This window comes from Pygoscelis adeliae, unplaced genomic scaffold (assembly GCF_000699105.1).
Source record: "Pygoscelis adeliae isolate BGI_AS28 unplaced genomic scaffold, ASM69910v1 Scaffold98, whole genome shotgun sequence".
NCBI classification, from domain to species: domain Eukaryota; kingdom Metazoa; phylum Chordata; class Aves; order Sphenisciformes; family Spheniscidae; genus Pygoscelis; species Pygoscelis adeliae.
In genome coordinates this window covers 5674615-5692502 of record NW_008825547.1, presented here as the reverse complement: position 1 = coordinate 5692502, position 17888 = coordinate 5674615, and the positions used below count along the sequence as shown (strand labels likewise).

The following is a 17888-nucleotide window of genomic DNA, read 5'->3' as shown; positions in this document are numbered from 1 at the left end:
GAATAGGAAGAGCCAGAATTATACTTATGAGGCAGCTGACAAATCCTCAGAGCTCACAAAATCAAATCATTTACTCCTCATTGGTGCTCAAAGACCCACTAGGTAAATGCTGCAGTTCTTTAACACCTGATGGAACTTGGATTGTATGTTACCAATACTTAAGTAAATTGAAGTCCTCGTGCATTAGTGTCAACAAATAGAAAGCAAAGGCACATCTGTGTGTGCACACTGCCAAAGCGAATTACAAGCAAAATGGATTCAGGAACAGGCACAACAGACAGCAACCTTACACGTCCCCTCCCAGCTATCTGCACTGGCAAAGTCACTTTTACGTGTTGCACCTTAGGCCTGCTTGGGAGATCCACTGTTTTTCTTGACAAATTTCTGTATTGAAATTGCACCTCTACCCTTTGAAGCTCTAGACAAGTGTGTCAAGAGTTTAAAACAACTGTTCCTCACCCTGGCATCTGCTCCTCCTCCCTTCCTCTGCAAGCAGCTGGGCTTAATGAGCCGGAACACAAATGGGCCAAGAATAGGCATGCACACACGCAGATACAAACTCATGTATATGTATATATGTGTACATATATATATACATTTATATCTTCAGATTGTTTTATTGCTCTGGTTTCCACAGGGCCAGACCTTGAACCCCTTAACTTCCACTGACTTCAGAAGGGGGCAGTGTCAGGCCCCCTGTTCGCAATGCATTTTTGCTGCAGGACTTCTGGCAGCTGGCGCCTCCCTCTCCCATCCAGAGCTGGGCTGAGCAGGACCGCACTGTGCACTTGGGATGGGAAACCTTCCCCTCTGCCACAAAAAAAATAAAATTCATGTAGGTCTCCATAGGAGCTGCAGCGTCTTACTCTGTATAGGGTAATACGGGCTATCGTCTGCTGGCCTCCTGCCCAGCCCACCTGGCAGCTTGATCTTCCTGCAGCCTCCCAGGAGCACGGAAGTCGCAGGGAACATCAGACACCCCCCTGCTTGGGGTGGATTTCTGATATCTGTTTGCTACATGCAACAGACACAGCTTCTAGATAAATACCACACGTGGCCGCCCAGTTATGAACGTTGACTTTAACTGCACTTCACCTTCTTGTTGTACTTGGAAGGAGCTGGGCCAAAAGGACCCTGGATTCCAAGTAATAGCCTCAGTTTTCTACTCATTCTTCTTCCCCGCTCTTTATCCATACGTTAGAGCTTGATAGTAACATGGCTTTAAATCATTTGTGTACAAAACTGGATTTAGGCCCAATTATTATGCTCCATTCAGGCTCACATCCCTATTTTTTAAAAAAAGAATACCAGCAAGTGCAAATAATCACCATGGTCATATGTTTAATGTCATTTGTTTTGTACCCAACTTTCATCCGACATGCTTCTGATAAAATGTACAGTCCCGCTCCTGCAAGCTGTGAGCATCAAGACGGCAAGGTCAAATTTAGGCCTGGTGCAAATGGCTGCAATTTCCAGTGATCTCCGTTGAGTCTCACTGTGCTAGAGCCGAATTTGGCCTGTGATCTTTCCCCTGAACGCCAGAAAGACTGAATTCTTTCCCCTAAGCCTCTAATATGTCATCAGCGTCTTTTTCATGCTCTACAGTCAGAGACTGCTGAGCCATATAGCTAGCCCTGGGCCTCTTTCTGTTACTGTATGTACTTAGATTAAAAATCAAATGGTAACATATTTCAGTATCCATTAAGCAATTCTGAAGACTTTTTTTCCGACTGCTTTGGGAATATCTCTCTCCATATTTTAAACGAGTGTGTGCAGCTCTAGGTGCCTTTGCTGCAAAATCAGAAGATTAAAACTAGAGATATGTCTCCCACTTGGAAAAAATACAAGTTTTCTCTATGAGCCTAGGTATGTAGGACCAGGAATGACAATCTGAATGTGGAATTTAATTCTGGATTGTAGCCTACTGTATTTTATCAGATGCTATTTCTGTAACTGTAGCCTGTGAAAATGACACTCCCATGGGTAATAACACTGAGGAGACCAAAACCACAAAATCGGTCATGTTGCTTTTTGATTTGCTCTTTTTGCATATACTATTGTGGGGGGTTTATGGAACACTTCCATCAAAACAAATGTGGGCACCTTTACATCATTTTAAAAAGACAAATATAACTTGCTTGCAAGTGTCAGCTCTAAGGAAACATCCACAAGATAAACTGAAAACTTCCCCTTCTTTGTCATCCTCGTACCAGCTATTTAGGCAAAGCCAGGGAAGTAGCATGGTTCTTCGTAATGTGCTTTGTCAGCTAGGAGACACAAAGCTTTTTCAGACTACCATGAGGCACAAATTCTGAAAGTCTCTTTTTCTCCTAAGAGCATCAGTCAGTTTAACTCACTGACTCCAAGTCTCTAGTATCAAAGGGGACTGTAGTCATTGGTGCCTTCTTCCATTAGCACCCGATATTCAGAACTGAGGACATGTTTGCAGATGTTTGAGTGCCTGTTTTGGCTCTTGTGATGATGACTGAGGGAAAGGAGATCTGTTCCCCTAAGGGAACAAGGGTGCAAGTCACATGGGACGGGGTAGGAGTCCTGCTGCATAGTGTGTTGTGATGTGTTGATAATCCTCCACAAGCAAGTTGAGAGGAAGTTCGTTGGCAAAAGATGACCAACCAGAACAAAAACTTGGCTCAAGGCATTACAGGTATATTTCAGTTATACATATCAGTGATGACTTTCATATACCCAACATGTAGAAGAGCACAGGAGGCACAAAGCCTGCCTCAAGGAATTTATGATCCAGGAAGACAAGACCTAAGCAGAAGTTAAAATATATAAAGCAAAACATGACCAGAAGTTGGCATCATAAAACAGAAGTGCAGATATTCTATTGTGGTTTTAATTTCATAAATCTAGTATTTGTGAGTGCTTGTGGCTAACCATATAACCCACAACCCCTCTATCTCCAAATGAAACTTTGGGGCAGTCAGTTTAAGGATGTGTATCACTATTAATAAAAAAAATTCAGCCCTCAATGTAAGCTGCTACAGCACTACTAGCCTACATGTATGGTCAGCCCAGGGAAGCTGAGCTAAAGGGTGCCATTGCAATGGCCTGGGGACTGGTACCAGGCTGTTACGTTACCAGTGGCGGAGCCCAGGGCATTCGTTTTCCCTGGTGGCCTAAATCAAATGCTATCTTATATACTTATATGCACAAGGTGGAGTTTCATACTTACTCCATTTGGAAGGTATCTTCTTCTATATTGCTGCATGCTTTGCTAAACAATGTAAGGGAACTTGAAGCTACCTTACTGGGTGCACTTTGGAAATGTAATTAAATAGTAAACTAAGAACCTGTGTATTATGCTGTGTAAATTTGCATTCGTGAAGCACAGTAGGAAAATAATGCCAGCAGCTTCCATTTGTAGACAAATGAATGTAATCTTAGTGTTTTGGGGTTTCTATAACAAGCTGAAGAGAATAAGAATAAATTAAGCTGACCCACCCTGGTTATACAGAAATGATGTTTTTTTCTGCCAACATTCAATTTCCACAACTGGGACAATATAGAAAATAAAATATTGTGTAAGGAAACAAATCTGCTGCTGAATCAGAATGGGCCTTTACTGCCTGAATGACAATCAGTTGACATTCAATTATCATGTTAATTGAATTAAAGCGAGCTAGAAATGACTTAATTCCATAAGTATATGCTCCTGTCAAGTTACTTATTTAATAATTGTTGCTTGCTTGACAGAGGAGGGGAAAATGACCTTATAAGAGATTTCTGAGATGTTAAAATTAAATATTGCCACTATACACTATAGATAAGCAACAGAACAGAAGCCTGCTTCTTGTTACAGGAAAAATGTTAAATGTATTATTGGAAATGATGTGTTTCATAATTTGGCACTGTCTTAAACATGAAACTCAAAAGAGCTTCAGCCATTTTCTAGAGCACACTTGAATGAAGACACCAACCTTTTTCCTCCCCAAAAGCACTGCAAGGATGCAACTCTGTTATACTTACTACAACACAAAACTATTTAAGCCTGAGGCCTAAAAATTCTCACAGCTGGAAAAAAAAAAAAAAAAAAGAGGTTGGGAGGGGCAGCTAACTTGCTTATACCTGTCTGAGGTGCTGCTACAAATGCTGAGGATGCTCCCCACTTGCCCTGCCTTCATAAGCTCCCAGTACAAGTCCAGTCTAGCACAAAGTCAGTGAACTGGTACTCACTGAGAGGGCCACACTGATTTGCGTTCAGACAAAAATACTGCCAGCCAGACCTTGTTGTTACTCATGAAAATTAAGAACTCCCCAGACAGGCAGAACTTACCCTAATTTTTAGTATAAGCCAGGACCAATCAGAATTTCCAAAATTAGCATGATGAGGATCATCAGCCCACTTGTATGCTGACCTGAACAGTGGGCGTCTTCAAAAGGACAACAGCATATAGACAGTGGGAGGTCAAGTTGTCATCCTCGGAGGACATGCCAATGCCCTTACAACGACAAAGGGGGGTAGGCTGACCACCCTCCAGACAAGCCAGCCTGTGGGGACCATTCTGACCAGTGCAAAACATCAAAGTAGGCTGGGGTCATCAAAAAACTTTCCCCATCCATTAAGGACTTTTTTATTCTAATGACCTTCTATTACATGGTTCATGTTTATATTACCATGGAAGACATGGTGTTCATGTGACTATTATTGGCTCACCAGAAGACCCAAGAAAAGAGGGCAAGACAATGTGTACACTGAACACGGTAGATGTATAGGTAGGAAATAATTAAATAACGGCTCTACGATGACGTTCCTATGAAGTAGTGATGTTTTAGATGGAGATTTACAGAACTATTAGCTTCATATTATTGAGTTAACCTTATGCAATATGACTATTTGAGGGAAAAGTCAGGTCCCAGAGGACTCTTTCAATATGCTGTGACTGTAAGAGCACAGCAGGAGTGTATATTTTTTATATTTGTGTAATGCAAAATAAAACCCAATGTGGAAGCAATAGATACATGATCTTTTGAAGATCATTATTCTGTGTAAAATTCTTTGTTCAGCTCTGTTTTTTAAACTGGCTATCAGAATGATGCAGAGGCATTGCAATATACAAAGTGGTATAACTTAGTCTTTGTTCTGTAGGTCAAGCTAAATTCATTTTAGCAGCTAGGAACAGATTGTTAACTAATTTTTTATTCATTTTCAAAACAAACAGTACATTTTCCTAATAATCACAAGTGATTACGACTTAAAAAGCAAACTGCTACCATTTTTTTTTTTTTTGCAAAACAATAGGAGATCAGCCAACACTATATATTTATCTTAATCTGGAGAAATTACAAGGGTGCACACATAGAGTTGCACAGCTAAAACCAATCTTTTTTCCCCTCTGACTTTATATTTACAATTTTAGAAGCCTAAGACTTCTCTGTTTCCATTATGATCTTTTGCTTCCCTGGGAAGCAAAATCTTTAATCCTTTTAGGCAGCCTCTGAGTTTTGCCAGCCCATATCTGAGGTTTGTTCTGTCTCTGAAAGCAAAACCTCAGTGAAACAAAAAAATGTTTCATGAGCACATTCTGTATAAAAATTGTGTTGTACTGGATCCTTCCAGCCTGACACTACCACTCTCAATTTGTAGTCTGCAACTGCATTGTCCTCTGTGTGCACACTCTGTGCTGCCAAGTCCTCTCCATTACAGGACTGCTGGTTTTACTAGAGCACTGGAAGATCAAAAGAGATCACTTTAAAGTTTCATAAAGTTTATCCTTCTGTGGAGGAGATGTATGTGTGTGTTTTTCAGCTGTGGAATTCAGGAGAACACCCCAAAATTGCCATAAATAGCTTTGCCCATCTTTTAACCTTTGAATCAATAGCCCAGTTAACTAGGCAGTGTGGAGTGGGAGGGGGAAGGTGGATAGTCTTTACTCTCTTCATGGACCCTTTCTGCTGGTGCCCACGTTGTGCACTTGACCGGAGAAGTGGACAGCAGAGACTCAAAGCTGCAGTTCCGTTTTGTGTAATACTGTGAATCCCAAATGCCCATGAACACAGGAATTAATTTCTGCCCTGGGCATGTGACTTAAAAATTGTGAAATATAACAGCAATAATAAAAGTAAATTTACTTTCCCTTTATTTGTCTCCCTTACTTTTAAACCTTCCATTTTTCTTTTTAAACATATGTTTTTATACTGTTTTTAAACATGTATTTATGTTTTTACACCTTCCGGATGTTTTTTAAGCTTTTCCCTGCAACATGGAAGGCTAGGAGTCAATCCTGCTTAGTTACATGAAGCCAAGATGCTTGCATGGCTCCTAAGTCTACCCTTTTAGAAAAAAAAACAAACCATGAAGTGGTGAGAAACTCATGATAGAGAGATGCAAAGAGAAATGCTGACTTGTTCCCAAATCTGTCACTGACATGGCTAACAGCAAGTCATTAGCTAGGCTCCATGGGTCAGAAACTGGTTCTCCTCCTGAAAACTTTCAACCCTAAATATCTATGTACGCTTAGAATTCTAACATCATGTTACTATAGTGCTATGAGGTCCTGCCTAACCCTGCAGATAATCATTGATCCTGAAATTTGTGCAAAACTGAAGTGATTCTCCAAGCTCTATAATCCATTATGAGATTGTGCACATGCCACATTTAAAATAATTTGGTGAGTTGAGAGGAATGTACAGAAATAGATCCATGCTCCTGAGAAGTTAATTAGACTGATACGGGATCAGGACTGGAATAATGACTAACATGATTTATTATCCTTAGCAGCTCCGTGAAGCTTCTTTGACTGCCCCCAACAGTTATCCAGGGAAGAGAGAAAGCCTCTTGGCTGCTCTGTGTGGTGCCGTCATCTCCTCCTTCTTTTAGCTCAAATGTCTTTCTACACATTCTCATCTTCCCCAGAGGGTTTTAACTCGTCTCACAAGTGGAAGCCAGTGGAGAGGCCCACGCCTGCCTTCCCCGTCCCTAAAGGTCCCATTTGCAAGTACGCCCCGCACTTCACTTTGAACAATTAAACCTGAGATGCTATGAGGGATATTATTTTTTCAGTACTGCTGGGTAGTTAAAGGGTGTTTCACAGTTAGAACAATATTTTCTTTAAAATATTTGATGTTTACTATTTCACTCTTTAAGCAATATGAGGAGGAAAGTCTGTTTACTTAGAAAGACTTTATGAAGATGCATGAGACACACCGGTGATATATAAAAACAAAACCAGATTAATTTACCAATGTGACACTCTTTGTTTTTAGGTATACAAAAAGAAAACTGAAGCTGCCAAGAAGGAATATCTGAAGCAGTTAGCTGCCTACAGAGCAAGCCTTGTATCCAAGGTAACACATAATGTATATACATACACACATATATATAGTGACATATTGCAAACCATTTTCAGCATTTATATGGTGCTGAGCACTATAGTATTTAGTGTAAATAGCCTTGTTTGTTATCACCTTAGGTTTAAGGTGCAAATGCTCAATAAACACAGTCATCTCTCCATGAAAGGATATCCTTTCCCTTCTGGTCATAGAGACATCACTTCTCCAGGCTGGGAGTATCATCGCAGTTCAACAGAGGAAGGAGATACCGTAAAAATACCTCAGTGTAACAAACATGCCATGCCAGGCAGTCACCGTTCTACCTGTAAGGGAAAAAAACTTCTCATTACCCAAAATGCCTGGTTTTGGTTTGGGTTTTTTTAAGTACTGCTTTTTACTTTGCAATCACAGTACAGAAAAAGTCAAGCTTAGCTCACATAGCAAATTTTCATAAGAAAATGTAAATTTCCACTTTACATCCAGCAAGCAATTTGTGTGAGCACAGCGTAGGTCACCCTAAGGCTCTCATACTGGAACACACCAGTGTATCCCCAGTACACAGCTAGTAGCAATTTTCTAAACTGATTTATACAAACATTCTAGTGCCCATAATTTTGTAATAGACACTTTAAAATTTGTAACAGACTTTAAAATATGCAGAAGAATGTGGAATTACTGCACTGTGTCAAGGTGAAAACCAGTTGAGTAACTTCAGAATCATACCAGTTAGAATCACTTGTTTTGGGTCCGTCAAAACAAATTTAGATATATATTGTTCTAACATAGATAAAATTAATTTTAGAGGTAAAGATGGCAATATGAAGGACCGGCATATATGACATGAGTAGAGCTTTTTGTTAGTTTTAAATGTTTTTGGGGTCCTGCACTGTACTTCTCTGTATATTATACTAATTTGTACAAATTTTCAGGGGAAGACTATATGATTAGCCATACGAGGACCTTTCATGCATCTTTCTATATTATCTTAGTATTTGGTCAGTGATTGTTCTGAATTTAAAAGTCTGAAATACGGGTGTCACCTCATTCATTTTTGGAGGTTGTGTCTTATATATTTTAATTTTATAGCTACCATCATAAATACTAATGCATTCAGTTAAAGTGATTTACAGGGTACCTTTAATTTCTCTCAGGGCTATTTGGTTCTAGAAATACTCATTGCCTTCAGAAAGGATACCACGTGCAAACAATTTTTTTTTAAATAGCCTGTTTATTGGCAAAAGATAGGTCTAAAAAGCTCAAAATATTCCAATAGGTTTTGAAGAAATGCATGAAGCCAACCTTTCACTTGTGAAAATAACTTGGATGTTGTTATTCAGCACATCATGGACTGTTTACATAACACTCTACATAGCTTAATTTTGAAATGGCACATATAAAAAAACTGAGATTTTTATTTTGGTTTTGGGTTTTTTTTAAGAGAAAAAAGTATATTATGGCATTTTCTGATGTTTGCTTTTAGAAAAAAAATTTAAAAGATTGCTGATCAGTTCAGTGCATGAAGCCACTTGTGCGTATATTTAAATTTGTTGTTAGTCAGAAAAGCACTGAAGCATTTTCTTAACTTTTAAGCAATTATTTAAATTCTGCCCATAATGTAATGTTTTCCTCTAATGTGGAAAGTATAAAAATATAAACTCAATGAAGCTGAGTACTAATTGCTTAGTCTCATGAACACGCTCAATGAATCCAACAGAGCTGGCATGTAACTAAAGCAACTCCATTTTGGAATAAGGGTGTAAAATACCCAGATGTAATATCATATCAGTATATTCTAAATTATCATTATTAAATATTTATATGGCACCAGAAGAGTTGTAGTTCTTTAGACAAGCATGTAAGCATGAAGAAATACATGTAATACGTTATTAAGATTGTTTGGAGTCCATCTGGTCTTTTATGTCCGTGTGTTATATTATCATCCATAAAAGCTACTTTTAGAGAAAATTATTAAGATTCCAAGACCTCATTCTCAAAAGTTAAGACATGCCAAAAGTATCATACCTTTTCCAAAACTGCTTTAATACAATATTAATGATTCGCTCACATGGTATGTTTTACACTTCATACCGCACTCTGTGTGAGTCTCATTTCATATGCTTATAATCAGGTGTTCACCCTGGGAGCTCCTGTGTTGTATTTACTGCATGTTGTTTAACCTTGCTTCCTTATAGGATTTTCTGTGCTGCTCATCCCAGCAGTGTTTTAGTGTAAAGAAATTCTCAGTAATACTTTGGAGCAGGAAGTTTGTATTGTCCGTATTTTCAAACACAACTAAATCATTGTGAAATCAGGTTTTCAGTAATTTTGGGTGTACTGCTTGGGACACCTAGAACTTCATTTTTCAGAGTATGTGACCAATATTATACCCTTCATGTTCATAGCAGAGCTCCAATGACTTCAGGGTCAGCTGGCTGGCGGCTATGAGATGTTCAGTTGTGCTTCATATCACATCGGGACATCCTCTTGTTATCCAAATGATCGGAGTTACCCAATTATCAAACCTTCTTCCCTCTCCCTTCCCAGAGGAATCTGCCTGTGGAAAGAGGCAGGCACAAGCAGGCAAGGGTGCTGCTCAGGTCCCCTGCCTCCAGCTCAGCAAGTGCCTCACACCTCCCAAAGCAGCTGCCTTACCAGTTTCCTAACTTTTGAACACTGATTCTGCCACTTTTTTCATTAAGTACTGCCAGTTTTTAAACAACTAGTGAGTGTAGGGTTTGTATGTCAGTGTTTGTGTATGTTTTTCTGCATTTATTTGCAAGTCTCTATTTTTCTGAAAAGCAAAGTAATGGACATATGCCATGTCATACCTGAGTGGACCAGACTTGGAGTTGAATTCACTGCATCCATCTTGCCCATTTGAGATGCTGGAATAGTCAGAATAGAAGATTGCAGAGAAATGGGGTAAATCTCCTTTTGCTAGGAGATTTCTTAACCTCTGCCTGACAGCAGAATAGTGAAATTCAGGAACGTTGGTTTCCATCCCAAGCTCTGGGGTGGGAATGGAGTATCAGGTGGGGATGGTGGGCTTCTCCATGATACTCAGACCTTTGCCCCCTTTGCTCTGCTTTTTTCCTCCTCTCCTCTCCTCTCCTCTCCTCTCCTCTCCTCTCCTCTCCTCTCCCCTCCCCTCCCTCTTCTCCCCAACAGCAAACCTTTACTTCAGCCAGTCTTTTTTCCTAGTCTTTCTCTTGTCCTCTGCATCCTCACTTCTCCTTCATACACTCATAGCCATGGGTGCATAGTGAAGGAAACTGGAGATGAACATGAGGGACAGACTGCCTGCTCTTCATCATAGAGAGCAACCAGTACTGGCAAAGCTCATGTGGAGGAATAGTCTCAGCTGCTTTCTCACATGATGCATGTTTATAAATTTGAGTGTCATTTCATGGGAAGATAAGATATTAATCTTTGACACAATCTGTCATTGTCCCTTCCAGAGTTCAAGTCCCTCTTCCATTGCATCTTAAGGAAGGGCACCCAATTTTTTTGGGAAGCATACAGTGCTTTCCGCTGGGTGCATTCTTGACAAAGCTGAGCAGTTCTGGTTGTAGTTTCTCTCTCTCTCTCACACAAACACACAGAGAAGTCACTCACACACCTAGTATGTATAATTTTAGACTGCGTTATTTGACAAAATCATAACTGAAAAGAGTGGAAGTGTCACCAGCAACCTCAGTAACAGGATTGCCAGCCCACCTCTAGTACACTTTTAAATGCTTTAATGATGTCTTTATAAAATAGGGCTACCACCCAGAAAATAAGGTAAACACATCATTGTGTAAACATGTCAGTTATGCGTTAATTCCCGTTTAATTTATCAGTTTATTTCCTGTATTTTCTGCTTTTTTGTAATGATTGAAATTAATGGGGCTGTTGTTGAGTTTGTTCATGTGTGTAGGAATTGATACGTAAAGTAAAAATCACATTACAAAGCATTATATCTTCCGCTATGCAGATTGCCATATTGCTTATAGTACTGACTAAGCCTCTGCATTGTAAACAAGTGTCTTTATATTTGCCCTTAGTTGCAACTTTTAGTACTGTTCAGATCCAGAAATGCAGTCTCTGGTATCTGGTAATTTGTACAGCATTACATAAAATGCTGTGAATTGCAATTTTACTTTTTCATAAAACAAGCACTTTTTCTAGCTTAACCAGCTTTTTTTCTGGCTGACATTAGAGGTTTTGCTGCATCTTTCAAATATATATATTTAATACAGATATATATGGGTAGTGTTAAATATTTTCATATATTATATATGTGCATCTATGTGTATTTATATAATAATATATGCATATTATGTGTTTAACATGCATAATATATATGTGCATATAAGTGGTACATATATGTATGTTAACTATGGCAGTACAAGTTTAACTGTTTGAACAGTACAAGGAAGATTTCTCTTCCCTGTTTTTTTTCTCTCTGGCTAAATTATCTTTAATTCTTTCTGTGTAGTGACACAATTTCAAGTTTCATGCAGACATATTTTAGCAGCTATGGCTGAAGCTAAAACCTCTCAGCAAGGAAAATATTATTCAAATCCAAAATACTCAAGCATATTTCAAAACTCTGATGTTGTATCTAAGTTGAAGTGGTGTCCTCACTTGACAGTGCAACAAAAGCATTGGACATTTTTCAGTTTTGTGGACAGTGCAAATCCTTTGGACATGTAAAATTGCTTCCTGAAGTATACGGCAGTCCTAGCTTTCCTAGCCCACCACCTTGCAATTATGTTTCATAAAAAACTAAAGGTCATATCTAGTAAGACTAGTATTGCCTTAATGCCATTAGCACAGCAGTTTGTAACCAGAGAGTTTCCAGGCACCCAAAATATCTGTTACACTGCTTCTATTGTAATACAATTGAACAGCCTAAGGAATTCGAGTCTCTGCAGTCACTGCAGAATTCAGACTGCAGTGAATACACATGAAAAAGTTTGAGCTATTTGTAAAAAGCAAAATGGAGACCATGTTAAAAAAAAACCAAACCCCAAAACTCAAACAGTAAACTTGGTGTTAGTTTCCCATTTCGTATGTGTATGTGGTTAGAGCACTTGCCTAACATATAAAAAGGCAAAAAATATGTCAGCTCTCCCAGATCGTGCATCTCCCCACTCCCAAGTAAATGCAGATGTGCAGGTGTGCTCTCTCCAGGATTTGTTTTCTGTGGCCCAGTGAATCCCACATTCTTCTCTGCATAGTGGCCAAGCTTCAGATGTAGGGGAGCACGGCATCCTGGCTCACTCCTCCCTGAAATAAGCAGCTGCTGGGGTTTAGGACGTTTCTTTTGGAAATAAAATTCTGAATATCTCTTGACAAAGTAGGCAACTGAACTGTCGTGTCTCCTGGTCAGTGCTTTAATCAATTGGCTACGCGTACAAGGAGAGCAGCATCCCTTCTGCTGCTGGCAGAAAGGCACCTGGTTTCCACTTTTTGAGACAACGGATTCCTATATTATATCTAGCCCCAGTCTGTGCAGATGTTTTGGAATTTCATAAAACAGTTTAGGCTGTTCTCAGTGAAAGCATCATAGAAAGAATAAATAAAAAATATGGCTATGTTTGATGCATGATGGTTTGGTTTGGGTTTTTTTGTAGCTATTGAAGTGCTACAAGGCATTTGGCAATATTTCCCTTAAAACAATAACAAAATAAAGACAGAATGATGACATGCACATACAGCTTTTACTTTTTTCCATTAAACATTAGAATCCTTAGCTGGGAAAACTATAATGTAAGGCTTTTACAGCAGGTACTTCATGCTTCTGTGATACCTCGGTCTTTCGTTCTTTCTGCAGTTATTATGATATAGTCAGAAATTTTCAAGGAATCATAAATAAAATTATGTATGTGCAAGTATGCAATGTATCAGAGTATCTGGTAAGTAAACATATATATTTCTAAAACAATTGTCTAATCTGATAGTAACACAAATCCAACCACCTTCTTGTCTAGCAAGGAAACCAACTATCTACTGCAGCTGAAAATGTAGAGCAAACTATATTTAAGTTAATGTCATGAATTCAATTTGAGGCTAAATCATGTGAAGCTTTACATTCAGCAGTGTAAAAACTGAGACATGCTCTCACATAATTTCTGCCAAAAATGGCAGAAATGTCTTGAGCTTGAGAGAAGCCAGATTTTGATCTGGAGAGGAACTGTGTTTGGTTTTGAAGTGAGTTAATAAAACTAGATTTCACTATTAGCCTAGTGCTTCCATTTGGGGAATTAAAACATTTGTATCAAATTAAAGTTGCATATCCTTTATCACATGTACCCAGGTTACATTCATAAAATATCCATTTTTACTTACATACCCTGAATGAATCCATGACAATCCCCTGTAGATGATGACAAAATGTATATTTAGATTTGAAGTTGTTCTTCTGAGCCACCTCAGCTAATTACAGATGACAACCCATGGCTTACTCCTTTGTTCTGAAACATCAAGAATGTGTCAAAAAGCGTCTGAACTCTCTAGAGTCCCAGATGTTGTTATTGCAATAGGTGACTGGAATTAGCAAAATACGTAACGTCATTTGCTAAGAGCCTCTTGTGACTTAGGTAGGAAGGCAGCTGTACTGCAAATATGCATATGACTTCTCCACCGGAGTGAACAGAGTTAAGTCAAAGGAATCTCTAAAAGAGTTAAAGAGCTAAGCAGGACAGAGAAATCACTGCTGGAGAGAAGTCATTCTCTCAAAAACAGCTTCACAGGGGTATTAACAAAACGGCTGAGCCCATGTAGGCTAGAAGAAGGGATTCTTCTCAAGGACAGGCTTGGGGTTGGAAGTGACCTAAAATGTCAAAAACGTTAAAAACGGACAGGATTATGTGAACACAGAAAAGCTGAGAGAAGGAATAAACAATTCAAGATGTTCCTTCCACCAAAGAGACAACAAAGACAGCAGATGCAAACTTAAGCTTAGGTAAGCTTTGTAGGAGCTGCATAAATATTCAGCCAATTTCCTTCTATCTACCTCTTTAATGTCACAGTACTGGAGATAACTCCTTTAAAGCTGAGTCAGACCTGCCTAAGTTTGATCACAGCCTGCACAGCCTGGACCTTCTTGGTACCAGCTGACATAATCACTGCTGTTACCCAAATGTAACCTTCATTCTGGTCATAGAGTCCAAAAAATGTTGAATTCCTCAGCGTGGCTCAAGGATGGACACCAGTCACTAGATGTGCACATGGCACTGTCATGAAAAGGGACAGTGTGGCAACTACGTAGTTTTCTGACACATATTCATGTAAAACCTGAATTGAGTTAAACTCTTTTCTAGGCTTTGAAACTCACATAGTACATGTGCCTTGTCTATGTAGAGAGGATGCCAAACCTCCATTTCTTATTTAAAGGGAAGCACCTGTTTCTCATTTAAAATAAAATTATGTTAAACCATTCTGGCTATATAAAAAAATCTTCTGAGGTTGGAATAGGTTATGTTTACCCAGAAGTAAAGCTGTTTGCATTGGTAGAAAGTTTATGCTGGCCATATCGGCCATAAGGCTCATGTCTTTGCCCTTGAGGAGGACTCTCAGCATGTATGTAAAGGACACATAGGCATCCAATAGTACCAAGAACATTTACTGAATCTGCACCAGTTCTGCAATCTTATGCATATTTTACTGTAAAGGGAAGATTAATTGCTGATGTTAATAAAGAAGTACTTTGATAAGGGCTGATCTGTAAATGACTGAAATTATATTGCTCCAGCTGAAAGGTTTTGATCATTAACTATTTTTGTGAAACCAACAGAATGAGAAAAAAAACATTTTTCTCTCTAAGTTGAACAGCTATGGTTTCTTTGAGACAACACTGACTTTTTGATTTTATATTGCAAACAGCAATATTAGTTGAGCATTGCTTACTAGAATGACGTTATTGCAAAAGTTTTTCTTTAATTCCCATATATTATGGTATCATATGCTATAGTAGATAAGAATACTGAATATAAAGCATGTATACAGCATGTAAATTGAAGATGTTCATATACATATGTGTGTATATATATCTATATGGTCCTACTTGCTGGCAACATTTCTAACAATAACTGCATTAACACGTTAAAAAAGCAAAATGAAGTAAGTATAGGCACTTGTAGTTTATAGGTATGCTTCTGAAGAAACACAGGTCAAAAGTAGTGCTCATCAATTGGGAATGATTCTCAGTCTCTGTTAGCCAGGTCCTACTTGGTTTTCATGAAGAATGAAATGGACATCCAGATGTTAATGCTGAAGTAACAGTGTTGGGCTCTGATCCAAATTCCATTTAAGTTAAAAGGAGACTTTCCATTAAATTCAGTAGTCTAAGGATCAGGCCCTTAGAGCACCGCCTTGTTAAAACACGCCCTTGCTTTACTTTCAATCACACGGCTGTTGTTTCTGTTCCAACAGAAGTGGGGTTAGGAGATCCAGTGATAGCCAGAAGGCATCCACAAGTTAGAAAGGGAATCAAAACCCAAGTGTAGATTTCAACAGCTGTTTGGTTACCCAGATCTATAGGTGAGGGTTTAAAGTGCAACTAGACTTTTCAAAGTGGAAGTAAAATGATATCCCAAAGGAAGCCATGGAGATGCCAGGCTGGAATCACTAGACTGTTGCTGTTTTCTGTGACATCGCTTAGGTTGAGCAGGATGTCTGTACCAAAAGTAATTTCTCAGCTGTAGGAGTGGGTTGGATGTTTTGGGGTGAGGGAAATCCCAGTGCCACTTTCCTCTAAGGAACTGACAACCCCCTGTGCCTGAATTCAGTCTGTGATAAGAAGGACTATTAGTCCCAGGGCAGTTCTCCTTAGGAAAGAATAGCACAACTGGATGAGCAATGCTTAACCCCTTAACCTAATTTAATTCTTTAATTTGGCAATTATGTATAAGGAGTTTTGGCACACAACAGGGGAGCAGAAGGTGGATGGGAAAGTTCGCTTTGCTCTAGAATAGGAAGGAAAGGTATGAGTTTGGTGAAAACTGGGGGGGAAGAACTTGATTCAGCACTTCCCAAACTTTGTGCAAAATGATCAGCTCTCAACACCTTCTCTGAAGAACATCATTCATCTGTATCATCACACATTTCCTTGAAAGTATGATCAAGTAGAATAGTTTTGTAGACTGAGGGCCATGCACCAGTACTTTCAATTAATATAATTATATTCATTATCACAAGAGTTACAGTACTGTTTATTTTGTTTCCTTTTTTCCCCTATTTCTCTTCTACTTTCATTCTCTTTCTGTTGGGATTTCAAAATATTCTTTCCTCTTCATGTTTCAGTAAAACAATGGTTTCTCATGAAAAGAAAAAGGTGGTTTTGTGTTGTGCCTAAATGGCAGTCATACTTTTCCTGTAGCATTCCATTGCCTTGGCCTAACCTACCTTGTCTTCACCTTCTGATTATTTTTTTTTAATTTAGGCAACAGTATTAGATGATGATGTGAGATGGAGAGGTAGGTCCATAAGAAACTCCACTCCTAGCCTATGAAGAACTTGAAAGATTTAGAATAAGGCTTTGACCTGAACTGCAGAACAAGTAGAAGCCACTCAAAGAGCATAAAGGACTGTCAAGAAAAGCTAGTTTGTGGTCCTAGTGTATATTCACTAATGTATGTGTACAATACCACTTCCTACCATTAACTAAATATAATATTCTGTCACCCTCTAGTGGTGGGTCTACAACACCATACTTCTGATAGTACTGATAAAAGATTTTCTCACTGCATGTCTAGTAGAAGACCTTGTCGCATGTAGGAGAAACTAGGCTTCAATCTTTGACGTTCTGTGCGTACAGATTTGTAATTTTGGTCTCCACTGCATATATTTGTAAATGAATTGTATCTTATAACTTCATGCCAAAAATGAGAGATGTAAATTGTCTGTGTTGGTTTTGGGCAGATTAATTAACTAAAGAGGTTTCTGTTTGTTTGTTTGTTGGGTTTTTTTTTTAATTATTTCTCTACTCTTCTCCTTGGATAAATTGACTGAATTCCGACCTGCAAAGTCAGGGAACATGACTGTGCACTTGAAGCCCATATTGGCTAACCAAATCCCTTCTTTCTTAATTCCTAGTTTTACCCATAATAAAAGTCCTTGTCTAAGACTGTCTGATGCTGTACTGGACAAGTGCAACGCCCATTCGAATCTGTGAAAGCAGTAATTGTGCCTGAAATAAAACCTATGCATCATACGGACCTCTTGGTATATTTGACAATAAAGCAACATAACAAAGCCAAAATATTTGGCATCACCTATTCCATTAGCTTCAGCAATACTTACAAAATCTGGGTTTCTGACCCAGCCTTAGAAAAAGCTGAAAGTGCAGTATGCTAGAGAACAGCATTTAATGGGTTCATTTATCAAGACTCCCAGTAACTGATAATATTGATGTGTTTTACACTGATATTGGACAATTTGGCTTCAGATCACATATGATTTAAAGCGTCCTAAGTAACAGCAAAATACTTGGTTTGAAACGGAAGTGTCGTGCTTTTCACTGGATCAGGAGGTAGTAAAACATACAGAAAGCTGATTGATAGCTTGAGACAGCTGGAACAGTCCCTTTTGATCACTTTGCAGAC

At 38.8% G+C, this 17888-nt stretch overlaps 1 protein-coding gene across 1 annotated transcript in view; it reads left to right on the top strand.

Moving 5' to 3' along the window:
• The window catches only part of TOX (thymocyte selection-associated high mobility group box), a 224260-nt gene that overhangs the window by 191074 nt on the left and 15298 nt on the right, over positions 1-17888 (top strand). Inside the window, exon 6 of the mRNA XM_009332083.1 lies at positions 7231-7311. Within this exon, the coding sequence (XP_009330358.1) occupies positions 7231-7311 (81 nt within the window). The remainder of the gene's footprint in view (positions 1-7230; positions 7312-17888) is intronic.